The sequence below is a fragment of the Toxotes jaculatrix genome, chromosome 5 (genome assembly GCF_017976425.1).
Source record: "Toxotes jaculatrix isolate fToxJac2 chromosome 5, fToxJac2.pri, whole genome shotgun sequence".
NCBI classification, from domain to species: domain Eukaryota; kingdom Metazoa; phylum Chordata; class Actinopteri; family Toxotidae; genus Toxotes; species Toxotes jaculatrix.
In genome coordinates, this window is record NC_054398.1 from 18,746,355 (window position 1) to 18,764,198 (window position 17,844).

The window sequence follows — 17,844 nt, forward strand, 5'->3', positions numbered from 1 at the left end:
TCTACAGCTGTCTTATGCATGAGACCTTTTTAACCCTGTTAAAATACCTTAGACCTGCGTGCAACCATCTTTACCAGTCAGGACAACCGATGCCTTTGTCATCCCCAGGAAACAGGCATTTTTTGCCCTGTTGTGTGTCAGTAAGCCAGCTGGTACACAGGAAGTTTCTGTGTTTGTCTCTCTCTCTCTCTCTCTCTCTCTCTCTCTCTCTCTCTCTCTCTCTCTCTCTCTCTCTCTCTCTCTCTCTATGTCTCTCCCTACTTTTCTTTCCCCTCTCCTCCTATCACAGTAATGAATGATTTAAAGTATTCTGGAAAGACACCCAGAAGGCCATGGCAGAGTTTTTAGAGGTGTTGTATTTTTCATGTCCATTACATGCATCCGCCGGTTCTCATGGGAAAGCGACTGGGTGGAAATAGGAGCACATACTGTATCTACAACCTCTCTCAACCTTACCCCTCTACTGTATTTCTCCTCCTTTCTCTCTTTTCCTTTCTCTCATTCTGTCTGGCTGCGCCTTGCAGGTCATTAATATGAGTTTGTGTTACAGTAGTGTTGTGTATGGAGCAGTTCAGTAGAGCAGTACAATGAAGTGGTGGCAGGTCAATGCACAGCTATATTCAGTGGGGATGGACAGGTCAGGACACTGACAAGACATGGATGCTGCACACCGTCAGGCAGTGTGGGAGGAAGGGGGAAAGCAAGGCGAGGGGAGAGGAAAGGTGACGTAGCGCCTGTTTCATCCATTACCAACCTTTGACCCCGCCTGCACTCACAGCACCCACAAAAACCCACAATTTTTGAATTAAAACCTTGCTTGATTCCACATAAACCATTCCAACAGAAATGTGTGCACACGTACGCAGATGCTCGAACAGTATCCAGCTGTGGAGTCTCTGGTCCTGCATCAGCACTTCACCTATGATCACCTCTGCCCAACCCCTTCATACAGACTTCTAACTTCTCTCAGCGCTATTAATCTGATCACTTAGTTCCACTGTGACACCATTTAGATGCGATTTTCCACTTGGCTAAGGGAGGGAATGTGGGAGCAATCAGTCAGAAGAAGCCACCGTGCTGCGCCTGGCTGCTCTGCAGGGCATACAAAGGGTCAATGCCCTGCTGATAAAATTCAGCTGATGAAAAAAGGGAAACTAGCTGACACATTATTTAGCTGTTGTAACGGTCATATACTCTATCTGTCCTCTGTGTGTTTATATTCCCCCAGGTTCGGGCTCCTGCCGGTTCAGTTACTCAGACCCCAGCATCACTGTGTCATACAGCCTAAGTGGTAACGCCAACACCTCAGATGATTGGATCACACTGGAGAAGATCAGGTCTCTCTCTCTTTCTCTCTCCTCTTCTTCACTCTTCCTCATCCATCCCACAGACCTTCCATCTGTTATAAACACCCACCCTCTCTTTTTTCCCTCATTCACACCTCCCCCTCTCAATTTGTCATTCCTCTCCTGTCTGTGTCTTGATGATCCCCTTGTTTTTCATCCCTCTATCCCTGCCTCTCTCCACTTTGTCAGCTCTCAGACAGAGGGAAAACATGTTTCTTAGTGCATGTTATGTTTTTGTGTAAACACAGAAACCCAGTCATAGATACTACTACTACTAAATCACTTGGGCTCATTGCAAAACCTGGTTTTCTCTCTCAGTTTCACCCCTTCATAAGGGAATGTTTCTTGCAGGGTTTCTTCATATTTGGTTATTTCAGCCTTATTTAATATAGCCACCATCCACACATTCACCAAGACCTGTGTTTTGTATGTTTTTCTCTCTCCTAGAGCCCCTACCAACAGCAGCACCGTCATCCACCTTCTTCCCCTGCCGCATCACTCCAGGGCTGATGGAGTTCGTATCCGCTGGTCTCAGGAGGCCCCCCAAGGCCCCGAAGGCTATGAGTCCTGCTGGGGGCTGGACAACGTGCTGCTGGTCAATGCTGCTCACAAAGCTCCCCTCATGGAGGATAATTTGGACCCCCCAGACACTGCTAACTGGCTCTTCTTCCCTGGAGCTACCATCAAGGTGTGCTCACATGTGGATTCATATTGTCATGAAGTCACTACTTGGTAAAAATGTTACTGGTTTCATGTGTTAACACCTGTGTTCTTACTGGCCAGCATGCCTGTCAGTCTGAGGGCAATGCTCTGTATTTCCATGGCGGCGAGGGAGTTGGCCACAGCTTTGCCTCCACCAGAGACATTGATCTGCATAGGGAAGAGGGAAGGAGCTACTGGGAGGAGGACTTTGAGAGCCCACCATCAAAGTAAGTCAAGATAAAGATCATATTCTACAGCATCCTGCAAAAACACAAAATGCTTCACAAGTACACATTTAAATACAATGCCATAAAAGCACAACAGAACAATTACAGGGGAAGATCAAACTAGGCAGTTAAAACTGAGCAGAATAGAAACAACAAAAAACTACTGGATTAATACTTTATTAAAGTGCCAGTCCACACATATTTATAGGTTTTTAAAAGCTTTTTAAAAGGTGGCACTGACTCGGCTGACCTGATACCGAGGGGGTGTTTGGTTCGAAAGCAATGAGGCTAATATAGTAAAACCAAACTTGGCTGCTAGACCTGAGGCAATAGTCCTTTATGGTGTTAAGTGATCAAAACATATTACAGAGCCAAACTATGGGAGGCTTTAAAAGTAGTCAGTGTAATCTTAAACTGAACTCTAAACCAAAACAAACCAAGAAAACATTATCCTTGTGAATGTAGGGTCAGTTTGGATAAAAGTAAAATTAGCACCAGGCCAAATATAAACAAGGAAAAAGAAAGAGAGGGAAGATTTTAGTAGGATATCAGTGCTCTGCTACCTCTCTCTGTTTTTTATATGCATGCGCCCTGACACCTGTCACTTGTCATATGTCAAGCATGCAACATGCAGCGTGTTGAACAAGTTTGAGTCAAGCTTACACAGGTGAATGCCATGCCTCTGACTGCTACAGAGACAGCAGTCCATCTGTTCAGAGTGCGACACACGCACATGCAGGCAAACACACACACACACACAAAGACACACGCTGGACCCCAGAAAGCAAGGAAACACTGTCAAATCACTGCGAGAGGTAGAAAGATGAAAGAGAGAGATGATAGTGTTGAGGCGAGAGAGTAATTAACAGGCCTCATGCACCAGGTCTGTCAGAACATTTTTCCATTAACGAGAACGACCTCAAACAAGTGTGTGTTTCTGTGGCCACACTGCACCCTCACACCTTCCTGCAGCATGCCAACATGCTGCACCGTGTGCTTGCTCTCACCCGTCAGGTGTCACGGGTTGACACATGTGTGAAGTAGGCAGGGAAAGTTTTTTTGTGGTGATGGCGTACTCCACTAGGTGTCATTTAGCCCAACACTGTGGCTGTGACAGAGACACACCATCCTATGCACAGCTTGACAGAGAATAGAGAGGAAGAGGGGGAAAGGAAAAGGGGGAGAAAGAGAATGAGGGAGGGGCAGAGAAACGCAGGAGAGGGCTGACACACTGAGTTAACTTCTGTCAGTGCTAATGAGGATCCTCTCTCCACTGTGCAGAAGCATGGATCTGCACGTGTGTGTGTTCTATATGTGTAGGTCCTCTTCCAGGTGACTTATGCAGGCATTCCTGGCATTGTGTGTTTGTTGACCAGCAAGGTGTGAATCATGGCAACTGTTTCCTGACTTCAGTAATACCAAATGTTTATATCCTATAATGTGTGCTGTTATTTCAGTAAAGTCTCACTTGGGGCTAATATTTGGCTAAGATTAATTACGTTAAATTTACAAGTTGTTACTTACTTACTTTCTCTGAAAAATTAATTGTTGTACTTTTAAACTACATAAAGGTCATAAACTGACTGTGAAAGATGTGCAGTACCAATGAGTTATTTAAGTTCTGAGGAGTAATACATCATGTGGCATGGTTGCTTGAATGGCTTGTTTTGTTTTTTTAGATTTATTAATGTTGTTGAAATACTGCCTCATTCTATTGATTTTATTTATTGGTTTATTTAACTAGGACAATGCACATTCATTAACACTGCTGTAAATGCACCAAAGTTAGCCAAGAGGCAATTTTTGTTTGTTACAAAGTCACCCTAAAATTCAGTCATTCATAATATGTAGCACAGTAATAAAAACGAGAAGAGAGTAATGGCAGCCAAAAAAAAAACAAAAAAAAAACCATCATTCAAGATACCCTTATACTACATTTACTGGTACTATTTAAAACATGTAACACAGAAGCACATAGTAAAAGATATTTTTTAAATTTTGGGCAATGATGAAAATGCACTGATTTGGTGTCAAGGACTTGAAGTGCATTTGTGCAGAGACTGCAGTGGTTTTAGAGTAGTGTTGCTAGCCTGCGACCAGGTGGTTAAACAGTAAGTGATATGGAAAATGACGATCGAGTACATGTACACCCTCTATTTTAGGTAACACTTGTGTCTGAAAAAGATATATAGCATTTGAGAAACTTGTTTTTCTTGCTAAACCCTGTTTGTATTTTGTCTCCAGCTGGGACATAGAGGGAGCTGTCTATGGAACCCAGTGTGGAGAGATTGAGTCGGGCTCAGCCCTAGTTTTTGAAAGGGAGGGCCGGAGGCGAGTGTGTACTCCCTACCTCGACACCACATCGTATGGAAACCTCCGCTTCTACTTTACCATGGGTATGGAAGTCCCCCATCCATCATACTTTGTCATTTATTTGGGTTAAGCAAAAATGGGCAACAGTAGCTTTACTTGTAGTGATCCATTTCTGTGTGGTCTTTCTCGTTATGGTGCCCTCTCCAGTATTTTTTTTTTTTTGCACGTGTATTACACTGCATACACATAGAGCAATGTGTTTGCGTTTAGGTGGTGGCAACTGTGATCCAGGAGAGTCCCATGAGAACAATGTAATTCTGTTTGGGAGGTCTGAAGGCAGGAGGGATCGCGTGATGCTCGACACCCTTCCATACTCTTCCTACAGGGTGAGATATACACAGCATATTCACACACAAAAAATATGGACTCTCAAATATATATATATAATCTATATTTAGTGTCTAGTCCAACTGTCCAACCAAATGAACTTTCCTAACTTTTAATGTGACACCAGTGACAGCATGTTAGGTTGGTATATTTGAGGTGTTTTGCATTAAAACTCCTTTTTTTTCTACTATGTACTTTAGATCTAAACAGGATTGTTGTTTGTGATTGTAAGAAACTTTGCGAAATTTTGTGCTGTTTTCTGACATTTTATAGACCAAACAATTATTTGATTAATTTAGTTAATAACAAGCAGTTTGTAAATCATGAAGTTGCAGCGCTAATTAATATCTTCCCTCAGGTCTAATCTATTCATTCTATCATTCATTGCTCCTCTCTCAGACTCCTGCGGTGGTATCGGTGGCATTGCCCACTGAGCTTCAAACACCAGTCACCCAGTTCTGCCTGGAGCAGCGGTCACATGGAGGTGCCAACCGTCATGTATGGGCTGTGGACTTCATGCAGCTGCTGCCTGTGCTGCCTGGCACCCACACACATGTTGCTCAGTTCTCCATCAACCTAGGCTGTGGCTCCTATCAGCCTGCCAACAGGTGTGACACACTTTAAAACTAGGTTAGGCAGTGCTTTTATGTGAAAATATGGACATTTCTTTTCTTTTTTTCTTTTTTTTAAAAGTAAAACTCACAAAAATGGTCTTCAACAAAGGACATCCTTACACCCCAAGTGAGACACCCTAGATTCACGGTTATTTTGGTGTTAAGAATGGTAAGTGGTGCACACAAGGAACTGGAGGGCATAATGCTATAATGCTGCAGAACAGCAGCATCAAGGGGAGGCTGAACTCACTTGAACTAGGTGTGTACCCTTAAGTCCTCAGGTTTCAAGCAGTTGCTGACATTTCAAGCTGCATATGTGAAACCTGCAGAGCAGTTTTAATAAGAGTAGAAGGACTAGAGGGAGAGAGACTGGAATGGAGTCTTGACATAATTTAATCTTTTTTTTTTTTTTAACCTGTTCTAAGTTTAAAGTAGTTCTGTTATTTTAAACTACTTTAGGGTGAAAATCAAATTCTGCTATTAAGATTTTGAGATAAGATTTTCTTTGTTCCTTTTTCTTAGTGTCAGTCTGGAGTTCTCCACCAACCACGGTCGTTCCTGGTCTCTGCTTCACACTGAGTGTCTGCCAGAGCTCTGTGCAGGACCCCACCTACCTCACAGCACCATCTACTCCTCGGACAACTACAGCGGGTATGAATGACAATGCACATCTATATGTGTGTGCTACTCCATTTGTACATGTATCCTTCATTGTGAATGTACTATATGTTTTTATTAACATATCGTGTTGTGCCTCTGCAGGTGGACAAGAATCTCAATCCCTCTGCCCAATGCTGCCCTGACGGAGACTACACGGTTTCGCTGGAAGCAGTCTGGCACTGGATCCAGCAACATGTGGGCCATAGACAATGGTTAGAACTATACACAGGTCACATGGTTCAAGGTTTTTTACTTGGTTCAGGGCTCAGGGATTTTGTTTTGACATGTTCCAGTGCGATTTCTACACCAATGTAACAATAAAATTCTTAGGCCTCAGAGGCTCCAACCTGTAACAGTAAGAATAAATTAGAAAATTAAGGTGTAATATTATAATACAAAATTACATAATAAATAAACATCTTGACATCAGTTGTGCAAAGTATTGTGCGGTATTCACGTACAGAACAAGGTGCTACTGAAAACACAAGGTTTGTAAACCATTGTCTTCCTTACTCTTTCTCGTCCTTTTGTTGCAAAAGGTAAAAGCTAATTCTTCTCTATTCGGTTATTGCTTTTCAGTGTATATGGGTCCAGCCTGTCTTCGTTTTTGCTCTGGGAGAGGACATTGTTCCCGAACAGGCTGCAAGTAAGGATCTGCTTTTTATTAAACCAAATAAATCCAGTGTCTCTCCTTCAAAATGAGTCTTCTCATTATCTACCTAATGCCTCGCAGCACCAATCACCATTCAAAATTAATCAAATTGTATTATGGTTATGATTTATTAATGGATTTTCATTATCTCTAACTCTTTTAATGTCTTATATCTTCCCCTCCTCCCCTCTCCTCTCCTCTCCTCTCCCCTCCCCTGCTCTCCCTTCTGCTCCACTCCTCTCCTTCCCTCGCACACCTCTGTTTCTCTCTACCTCCCAGATGTGACCCAGGCTTCAGTGGTCCAGCCTGTGAGCTTGCCTCCCAGACCTTCCCAGCTTTCCTGTCAGAGGGTTTCTCCAGCCCACGCCTCTCCTCCTACCACAGCTTCTCTTCTCTTCGTGGGGCTGAGGTCAGCTTCGGCTGCGGGGTGCTGGCCAGTGGAAAGGCTCTCGTCTTCAACAGGGACAGCAGGAGGCACTTGGTCACTGCCCCATTAGACAGTTCCCAGGCCAGGTAATGGAACTGATACTGGATACTGACATAAAGAATAAGATCATCATCTTTGTAAAAACAAAAACTTATATATACAGACATAAGCAGGGAGATAATGGAACACGCGTGTTCTCTTGTGCAAATATATGCTTATTCACACAAGAACATTTAGTTTTGTCATCTGTAGATTACTTTGCAAAACTGTGGCTTGTCTTCATTAGGTGTCTTTACCTTGATAGATACTGCAAATGTTCCACCCGGTCAGCTATCCACTCTCCTCCTTCATCAGTCCCTCCTTTCTTCATACACTCTGTTCCTTGCTGGTAGATGGATTATGATCATGGGGAGGACTGCAGATGAGAGGAGAGATGAAAGCAGAGGATAAAAATGTGAGAGAGGAAGATAGAGAGGGAACGATGAAGTTAGATATGGCATCTGTGTTAGATTGATTATGCCTGTTGCGGCTCTCAGTGTGCCACCTGATGGCCATATTTAATGCCAGTTTCCTGGCTGATTGAGTGAACAGCTGCCTGATAGAGGAAACTGCACCGCTAATGAAAGCACAGCTAAGCCAAGGACAGGGAGAGCTGTGGGGGGTGGGGTGGGATGACTGGCAGCCCGAGACAGATGATGGAAATTAGAATAAATATTACATTAGTATAGATGATAATATGCCTGCCAAAACACAGATGAATACATAAGAAGACAGAAGCTCATGCTACATTAGGACTATGTACAGTTAACATAAATACATGGATATGAAATCTGACTCTCATTCACACTCTCTCTGTCTTATTCATTCTTTCCCTCCACCTCCTCTCATCTAATTTTGTCCTCATTCATTTAATCATCTCATCCATCATCCTGCCACCTCCTTCCCACCTCTGCGCTCTGCATGACTGTCTGTTTATCTACCCTTTTACCCCCTCTCTCTCTCTCAACTCTCCTTCCTGACCACACTCCTGGTCACCTTACTTTTCCCCCTTCTCATTTATCAACGTGCCCTTTTCTCTATGTGTCATTTCCTTTTTGCACACTCTGTCTGTATCAACTGCTCATTCTTGCTTTGAAATTTTTTTTTTCCTCTTCATTTTCTCCCTTTGACTCTCTGCAGGTACCTACAGTTCACTCTTCGGCTGGGCAGTCGCAGCACGCTGAGCTCATGTCCTGCTCCAGACCAGCCAGGAGAGGGCGTCCTGCTGCATTACTCCTCAGACAACGGCATTACCTGGACGCTGCTGCAGCACTACGCTTACCAAGGCTTCCATGAGCCAAGGTACCTGCTGTGCTTAGTGTGTGTGAAGTGTGTGTCCGTGTGTGCACAGGCCTGTATGCTTATGATTCCATGGAGACAGTATGAGTCCATTAACACACACATTTGCACTGCTAATGGTGTACTGGAGGTGTAAGCCGCTGGGACCCATTGAGTCAGGTAGTGCCATCGATGTGTGTAATGAAGACAAAGTGGACTGGCATCCAGCTGTGCAATCCAGGTCTCACAGCTCTTCATCAGCACTAGGAAGGGCAACAGGGGTTAGTGAGTCAGGGACAAGTTGTACACAACTATCTGGTGCAAAGGTGCAAGTGCAGGTTGTTACTGTATCAACATGTATGTTTGTACAAAAACACCATAAAACAGGAACCAAAGAGAAAAAATGTGTTTGTGGATAACAGGGTAGACTGTAAGAAAGTAAAGTATGATGAAAGATGCTGTAGTTCTAAATCTGGGTAATAATGACCATCTGCATTGTGTCAGAGTCTATTTAAGATTGTCCAAATGTACATTATTAACAAACAGCAGACTGTGATTATGTGGGCTTTATGTCACAGTTCATTCAGCCTGTGTGATTAATTCCAGCTGAAATGTTTGGCATTATGAAAGCCGTCCGCAGATATATCTCACTGTTCATTTGTGCGATTGTGACAATGGCACACACACAGATTACGTCAAGCGAACTTTCCATTAAATGTCAGTGAAGTTCATTCATCAAATTTTCTTTCCCCCAAACAGGATCGTGTCGGTTGAACTCCCGCCCGGTGCTCGGAAGTTTGGCGTGCAGTTTCGCTGGTGGCAGCCATACCATTCAGGCCGCGGTCATGATGTGTGGGCCCTGGATGAAATCAGCATGACCTCTGTGCTGTTCAACACCATAAGTCTGGACTTCAGCAATGTGCTAGATGTAACACAGAGTCTTGGTTTCTACCTTGGCCATGTCCAGCCATATTGCCAACATGACTGGACACTCAGGTATGAGACCTAATGCTAAGATAGAGATATGTATTGTATGCTCAAATCACATGATAATTATACACATGGTGGCTTTAAGGTCATGTTAAAGAGCTTCTGACATATGATATCCTCCCCGTTGTACTCCAGTTTTTCTGGTGAACCCAGCCCTGGTTCCAGTATTCGTTATGTGGAAACTCAGTCAATGCAGATTGGAGCCTCTTACAGTCTGCAGTTCTCACTGGTCATGGGCTGCGGCCGCGAGCCCTCCCCTCACATTGACACGCAGGTCCGCCTGGAGTTCTCCACCAATCACGGCCTCACTTGGCACCTGGTCAAAGAGGTAAGGAGCATGAACCGTACTCTCGTTTGTTCCCCCACATTAAGTGATTGTTAACATCCGTCCTCTTTTGTTTTAACAGCAAGACTCACACCTTTTTTTATGACTAAAACTTGTAGAAGTCATCCTGGAGAGAGACAAGGAAACATCATTTATTCACGATCATGAATATTGATTTACCCATTACAGCCTCAGTAATAATGTGTAAATAATGAGAGTCCTCAAATGTGGCACTTTGTTTCAGATGAGAAATTATTGCAATTACTTTTTATCATCCTACTATTAGCAAATACATGACAATACTTGAATCAGCAAGCAGATTATCTTCCCATGATTCAACAAAGACTTTCTGTGATCACAACTGGCGCATAAATATTCATAAGGCACCAAAGTATCTGCCAAGATTTTTATTGCCTTTGGAATTGAATAGGGTGTAATGAGTCCTCCATCAGTGAATTTTCTCTAATTCTCCCATGTGCATGAAAATGCAGTCATCTGGCAAGTGCAGAATATAACTCACTGAATGTCCTGTACGGTTAATCCTTGCTTGTCTTCCAGTGTTCAAGGTCAGAGATACTGTAATCCTGAATTAGCCTTTTATGTGCATATACTGTGGTGCTGATAAAAGCCTTAGACTGTCTGCAGTGTATCACGCTGTTTTTTAAGAATTTTTCTACAAAACAAAACCCATAGTAATAAAAAAAAAACTTGTTTTATGAATTTTCAGCAATCAACATTTAGTAAAGCATAAAAATGTAATGAAATGTCTCATCTCTTTGACCTAGGCCTGTCTGCCTGGCATGCCAAGCTGCTCTGAGTTTACAGCTCCCAGTGTCTACCACCCGTCAGAGTTCAAAGACTGGAGACGCATCACTCTGTCTCTGCCTCAAAAGACATGGTAAGTGCAACAGACACAGAAGAAAAGATTCTCAAGGTGCCCATTGGGAAAATGTGTTCTCTGATCTTAGTTTTGTGCTTTTTTTTTTGTGGTTAACAAGCGCAATAGATGGGAGACACAGCCAAACGTATGAAATAAAGCTGAAAGAGATGATACCGTTAAGCCGTTTTCTCATATGTCTGGAGAGTGAGGCCCGGACAATGTCCAGAGTTGCCAATATTCAGAGACTGTCTGTGTGAGACGTGTTCCCACCGAGTGGAAATACTCCATTTGGTTTCAGCAAGGGGTGGCACCTGGGTCAAACGTGCAGGAGACTGCTCAGTCGGACATTACACAGACTTTGTACTAGAGAACTGTGAGGGCAAAGTCCATTTAATGCACAGTTCAACTGATTCAGACATTTCCGTTCTCACATGCACATACTCCGGGTGATGTCTATATAAGTTCAGGGTTGCACTGGTATGTGTGAAAGCACTTGAAGTGGCTGTATGGCTACACATTGACATACATGTCTTGAAAAATCAGAAGAGGAGAGCAGCAAAATGACAGCAGGATTTGCTCAAAGGCAGTTCACAGTGATTAACACTGCACAGCATTTTTTCAACAGCACATCACACCAGTCTTTTAATGCACACTAACCAGAAAATTCCTTCTTGCGTTCCTATGATGCAGAACGCTTAAATGCATTTCCTCTCTCATGCACACCACACAGATATCCACTAAAAACCACTAAAAACCACCAAAAAATGTCTCATGGCTCATTTACATCTAGCATGTTTCTATGTAACTCCAACTTTATTACAAAAACATGTGCACTTGAAGTAAGTAAGTACACTTTGTGTTCTCTACAGCTGAATATGGTGATGTGGCCACAGCCAAAAACATGTTGTGGAGAGAAGGGTTTGAACCCTGGTCTGTTTTATCCAGACTCAAATGAGTGTTGCAGTCACAAATGTGTTTAATTATAACCATTTCCTGAGACATAACATCGTGTGATTTGGGGGTTGAACAATGTTGACACACATTTCCTGTTTGGTTCACAACACCTTACCTCGTTCTAAACGTTGCTTTATTTTACTAGTGCTCCAAAACAGTGGATCTAAATGATATGGGAGGTTTAAATCAATGATACTAGCTGAATGAGCTGGTCTAATCTGACCAGCATGGTTTATCTCACAGCTACCGATACGCTGATGCACAACTCGGACTATTAAATTTGTGTTCTGCCTGTGCCAACACAAAGACTGTAATTACTTTGTATTAGAGTAAACAAGACTGTAATTATTCAGTTTAAAGGCCAAGCAGAACCAAACCAGTCACGTTGAATTGAACACTTTGTGAGGAGTACATGTGCTGTTACTGCTGTAGCTCACACGTATATCAGCTCAATTAATCACATAAACCTTCCACACTGAGCCCTGTGACCTCCACCTCCATTTCATTCTACCTCCCAACTCCTAAATAAAGGTGGTCTAATCTCCTGCAGTATGTGATAAGAGGTCACAGGGTCATGGCAGTAAATGATAATAAAACAGTCGTGGCTAGCTCTATATGATCAGGAGGTGGTCTGAGTTGATATGGGTCACGGAAGCAGCAGACCCCAAACACCCCCCCCCCCCCCACCCCCCTTCTATATAACCCCCAGTATACCTGACTATCTACGCTTCTACTGCCATTTGTCATTGCTGCACATGCAGCCAACAGCAAGTGCTGAAAGGCACTCACATTCACAAACATGTACCCATGCTGCACACACATTCCCATCCACAGCCTACCTTTAGCAGAGATGATGATCTCGCCCTCTCGCTGACATTCATTTCACACAACTGCATACACACACATATAGAAAAACGCACATACACGCATGCGATAAGGTTAATCTTTACCTGCTGGAACATTAAATCCACAAATCGCTATCCCTAGCAGAGCAATACATTAGTGAGTATAACATGATGATGTGGTTGATATGCTGGCAACCACTCAGTCATTTGATTTCTGAGATCATGTAACTGAGGAGTCAGTAGAGTACTATTGCAATTTTCTTCTTGCAAATTTTCTTCCATCTACTGTGTGACAGTGAGTACAGCTGTGAATATAGTTTAACAATTTGTGTGTGTCTGTGTGTGTCTGTGTCTGTCTGTGTCCCACCTGTGTTCAGGTCTAGTGCCACACGGTTCCGTTGGATCCAGAACTACTATGGAGAGCAGGACGAGTGGGCCCTGGATGACATTTACATCGGCCAGCAGTGTCCTAACATGTGCCACGGACATGGCTGGTGTGACCATGGACATTGCAGGTCAGTCTCCACATGCAGTCAAACATTAAACTTCCTGACGTTGTTGTTTATTACTTTTTCAATATCACTCAACATGGAGGTCCATAAATATCTTTTGATTGATGTTTGTGGGAACCTTGTTAAATCATAGCTGAACCCAGAGCGAAAATAAGTTTGTCCAATGTCTTCTCTCATAGGTGTGATGATGGCTTCTCAGGAACAGACTGCCAGCCCTCCTCCCCCCTGTCCTCCAGTGTACTCTCTGACTTTGAGTCCCAGGATGCACTGCTGGCCACTTGGCAAGAAGTGATTGGTGGAGAGGTGGTCACCCCTGATATGGGCTGCGGAGTGGTCTCATCTGGATCGTCCCTGTACTTCAGCAAGGTAGAACTACAAGAAAATCTTTAAGCATGTTGTGTTTTTGGACTATTGTCGTTTTGATAGTTTTCAGGGTAGTTTTAAATGTAATCTATATCCAGGGGAGGATCTGGAAATAATTTCTGAAAAGTGCAAGATTTCAGCATTTTTTAACTTTTTCTTATTTTTTTTCATAAGCTTCTGACCTTACTCGGAAGAAAGAAATCAGGCACATGAATGCTATCATTGTCCCTGTATGTTTTGGTGCAAATCAGGATCCAGATGTAAAAATATTTTGTGTTATTAAAATAACCAGTTTAGAGGATTCTGCAAACTTGGCGGATGTAAGCATTCTCTGATTACTTCCTAGATTTTTCCTGCCAAAAGCTGCTGGCTTTCGACCTCAGAATTACCTCTCTCTCCTGAAATTGTAATGGCTTTATTTAATTGCACCAAGGCCCTATAGGATACTTGATTCTGATTGGATGGACAATGTGCTCAGTTTTCAGACAGCTGCACACCACTGACATATTGTAGCAGCCTCATCACTTTTCTAAATTAATATGTATAGCGGTAGTTGTTGCAGCTGTTACCAGAAAACAGCTTCTCCTACATTTTATTCAAGTATGCATACAAAGGCAGTAATAATTATCTAATAGTTGTTGACAACACTTAAAAAACTCCATTTAAAGAATGTTTTTATTATAGTACAATACTTATAGTTTGATTGTTGGAAAGTTGCCATGATAAAGTATGACACACTTCACAGTATGTCCTGCTGGTCCCATCTGATTGTCATCTACTAAATATATACGAATGTACGTGTGTTGTTGTCAGGCTGGGCTGAGGCAGCTGGTGAGCTGGGACCTGGACACCGAATGGGCAGAGTTTGTGCAGTTCTACCTGCGAGTGGGCGGGGACTGGGCAGAGTGTAACCAGGCAGACAGCAGGGAGGAAGGTGTGCTGCTGCAGTACAGCAACGACGGAGGAATCAGCTGGGGCCTCATCGCTGAGATGTACTTCACTGACTTCACCAAACCTCGGTGAGAAACCTGAGGGTGAAGAAAGGGGGAAAAGTGATAGTAGTGATACATAAAGAGTATGAGATGTTTGTGATGTTATGTTTTGAAAGAGAACTGTCACTAACGTATCTCCTCTACTATTCTCAGGTTTGTCCACTACGAGCTTCCCTTGGCCTCTAAGACACCATCCACAAGGTTTCGTTGGTGGCAGCCTCTTCACTCTGGGGAGGGCTATGACCAGTGGGCAATTGATGATGTCATAATTTTATCAGAGAGGGAGAAACACATCATCCCCATGGCCAATCCCACCCTACCACAGGTCAGGAATCAGTTTGAGGAGCTGTTCCTGCAACTTGTAATTTGTGTTCTGACCTTGTGCAGCAGCTTTGGATTCACCTTGAGATATTACTTCTTTTGTTGTAATGCGAAGTGTCAGCCAAACTGAGATAGAACAGCTATAAAATCTTGAATCTTTGCAGAAGTGTATCCATTTATCTTACGAGAAATGTGTTTTCCTGCAGACACTGGTACCTGTTAACACAAAACACTTCTCTAAACCCGCCTGCTGTCTGTCTCCACAGAACTTTTATGAGAAGCCAGCATTCGACTACCCTCTGAACCAGATGAGCGTGTGGCTGATGCTGGGTAATGAGGGCATGGAGAGGGAAAGCAACAACAGCTTCTGTGCACCGACGCCCTCTGCCATGGTGTTTGGGCGTTCTGATGGGGATAGGGTGGCTGTCACCAGGGACCTGGCCCTGCGCCCTGGCTACACCCTTCAATTTAAGGTACCGACATGGAAAGTGTAAAACCTGGAAAGGTGCCATTTTGAGAAACACGCACACAATACCACTTAATTAGAATTTAAGTGTTAACTTTAATTACTGTCCACTGTTTTCCCAACCAGTTGAACATAGGCTGTGAGTCAGAGTTCAGTGCGTCTGCCCCAGTCCTGCTTCAGTACTCCCATGATGCCGGTCGCACCTGGGCCCTGGTGAGAGAGGGCTGTTATCCCGGAACCCCAGGGGTAGGGGTGTGTGAGGGCAGCGGCCGTGAGCTTAGAGAGCCCACTGTCTACAATACTGGAGACTATGAACAATGGACCAGGGTCACTGTGGTGATACCACGCAATGTTGCCGCCAGGTAGCTATGGTAACAAGCATGCACTTAGATCTGCTAAGCTGAATAAGAGTTTTTGGAAATTTTAAATTAAACTTTAGACACTTTAATAGTTGTTAAGTAGCACAGTCTACTGTATATTTTCCATTCCTTAACCCTCTTCCTTTCATTTTCCCAGTAAAACCAGGTTCCGTTGGTTCCAGGAGAGCAGCGTGTACAGAGATGCTCCACCTTTTGCTTTGGATGGGGTTTACATCTCTGAGCCCTGTCCAAACCACTGTGGGGGACATGGAGATTGCATCTCTGGAGTCTGCTTCTGTGACATGGGATATACAGGTACAGTGACAGACATGCAAGGAAAAAATTGAAATTGAAAGAAATATATTTTTTTAAGTCATATTTTTATGAATCTTTATGTTTTACCTTATGATTTGCTATTTTTGTCCATAGTGGAGCAGGATAGTTGTGTACCATCTGTAACCAGTCCCACAGAGCTGACTGAAGGCTTTGAAGGGAAGCTGAGTCCTCTTTGGCAGAGCCTGAGTGGAGGACAAATTGGAGGGGGCTGTGGTATCATTGGTGAAGGCAAGGCCCTTTACTTCAGTAGCCCTGGTAGGAGAGAAGCGCGCACAGTGCCTCTAGATACTACCAACACACGGTGGGTGGAATTCACAACTATAAATCTCTCATCAGTAAGCGATGCTGCATGTTTGTTTAATGTTTGAAATGAAATTTTAATTCCATTTACATACAGGTTGGTTCAATTCTACATCCGCATTGGCAGCAAGAGTTTGGGGCCCACTTGTACCAGGCCTCGCTCCCGCAATGAAGGTAATTATCGGTGCTGCATTACTGTACCGAGGCCCTCTGCTGCATTCAGGTGGCTGTTTCCCAGCAGTGCAGACTGTAGAGAGCAGCTGCTCATCAGATCTGGCTTGTTTCCATTTGTTTCTTCTCGCTCTGTGTCTTTGATCAGCCTTGTGATCCAGCAAAGGCTGAGTATCTACAGATCTGATCCTCATTGCAGAGTTTTTTTCTAATGAAGAATCAAAGTCTACTGTTGTCTATTCTATTCTGTCCATCATTCAGCAGATTGTGGATCTCTTGCCTGCAGCAGTGCTGAAGGCTCAGTCTGAGACCATTTCAGCATCAGATAAAACCCTACCCGCCTCTTAAAAAGCTTATCTGTAATAATGAGCTCTTCTTGACAATTCTATTCTATTTTATTCTGTTGTTTCTTTTTATTTCCAGCTAAATCTACTTTGTCCTGTATCTGTACCTTTGAAAATGTGTTTCCACTCAAAAGTTTTATCAACTTTTTTTTTTTTTCTAGGTGTCCTTGTCCAGTTTTCTACCAACAATGGTGTCCAATGGCAGTTCCTGAGGGAGCTGGACTTTAGTTCATTCCTGGAGCCCCAAGTGGTGACCATTGAGCTGCCACCTGCAGCCAAAACCCCTTACACAGTGTTTCGGTGGTGGCAGCCACAGCAGGGTAAGTGTATAATTAGGGGGCACAATATTAGAGAAAAGCACAAAAAATACTTTTGATATCACAGCTTTAATTTTGTTTTTTCATTTTCTTTCTTTCTGTGCTTTTTTTAGGGAAACATTCTGCCCAGTGGGCTCTGGATGATGTGTTGATTGGTATGAACGACAGCTCCAGAACAGGTTTTCATGACAAGTTTGATGGCACAACCCCTCTGAGGCACAACTGGTACCGCATTCAGGGTGGAGAGGTGACTGTGGACTGTTTGTCTCTGGACACGGCACTTACCTTCAACTCTGAGGCCATTGATAGTGAGTCGCACTAAGACACCACTGTTCATAAGCACTTACACTGGGGAAACAAGGGTTTCAGGCTACAGGATTGTCAGTTTTAACTCCTAGACTGGCTAATATACTGTGCGCACTGAAAGGAAAGGAGTCACTCGACACTCCCTCAACAATCATTGTCAAGTGGCCTGAGAGTGAAGACACTGAACACCTGACTGCTTCAGTGAAGCTGCTGAATTTGCAGTGAGCAGCTGAATGTGTTGACATGAGTTAAAGCAAAGCCCGACGTTACTGCAAAACAGCTGGACAGCTCAGTTTACTCTGCAGGAAGGTAAAGGTCAAATTTAGACGTGTGTGTACATGCTTAGACACATCTAACACACCACTGACATGTACTGAGTATTCACACACTCATAACCAAACAAACCACATAAGTGGCC

The 17,844-nt window shown here is 43.5% G+C and overlaps 1 protein-coding gene across 1 annotated transcript in view; it reads left to right on the forward strand.

The window, feature by feature from the left end:
• reln (reelin) overlaps positions 1-17,844 on the forward strand; it is a 91,832-nt gene that overhangs the window by 56,016 nt on the left and 17,972 nt on the right. Inside the window, exons 9-33 of the mRNA XM_041039103.1 lie at positions 1,229-1,337; positions 1,794-2,034; positions 2,130-2,275; positions 4,520-4,671; positions 4,859-4,974; positions 5,375-5,583; positions 6,112-6,240; positions 6,352-6,461; positions 6,829-6,895; positions 7,181-7,414; positions 8,508-8,669; positions 9,405-9,641; positions 9,771-9,963; positions 10,746-10,858; positions 13,017-13,154; positions 13,331-13,517; positions 14,328-14,533; positions 14,660-14,831; positions 15,094-15,300; positions 15,420-15,655; positions 15,810-15,967; positions 16,082-16,289; positions 16,386-16,462; positions 16,965-17,123; positions 17,234-17,428. Coding sequence (XP_040895037.1) covers positions 1,229-1,337; positions 1,794-2,034; positions 2,130-2,275; positions 4,520-4,671; positions 4,859-4,974; positions 5,375-5,583; positions 6,112-6,240; positions 6,352-6,461; positions 6,829-6,895; positions 7,181-7,414; positions 8,508-8,669; positions 9,405-9,641; positions 9,771-9,963; positions 10,746-10,858; positions 13,017-13,154; positions 13,331-13,517; positions 14,328-14,533; positions 14,660-14,831; positions 15,094-15,300; positions 15,420-15,655; positions 15,810-15,967; positions 16,082-16,289; positions 16,386-16,462; positions 16,965-17,123; positions 17,234-17,428 — 4,161 coding nt within the window. The remainder of the gene's footprint in view (positions 1-1,228; positions 1,338-1,793; positions 2,035-2,129; positions 2,276-4,519; positions 4,672-4,858; positions 4,975-5,374; positions 5,584-6,111; positions 6,241-6,351; positions 6,462-6,828; positions 6,896-7,180; positions 7,415-8,507; positions 8,670-9,404; positions 9,642-9,770; positions 9,964-10,745; positions 10,859-13,016; positions 13,155-13,330; positions 13,518-14,327; positions 14,534-14,659; positions 14,832-15,093; positions 15,301-15,419; positions 15,656-15,809; positions 15,968-16,081; positions 16,290-16,385; positions 16,463-16,964; positions 17,124-17,233; positions 17,429-17,844) is intronic.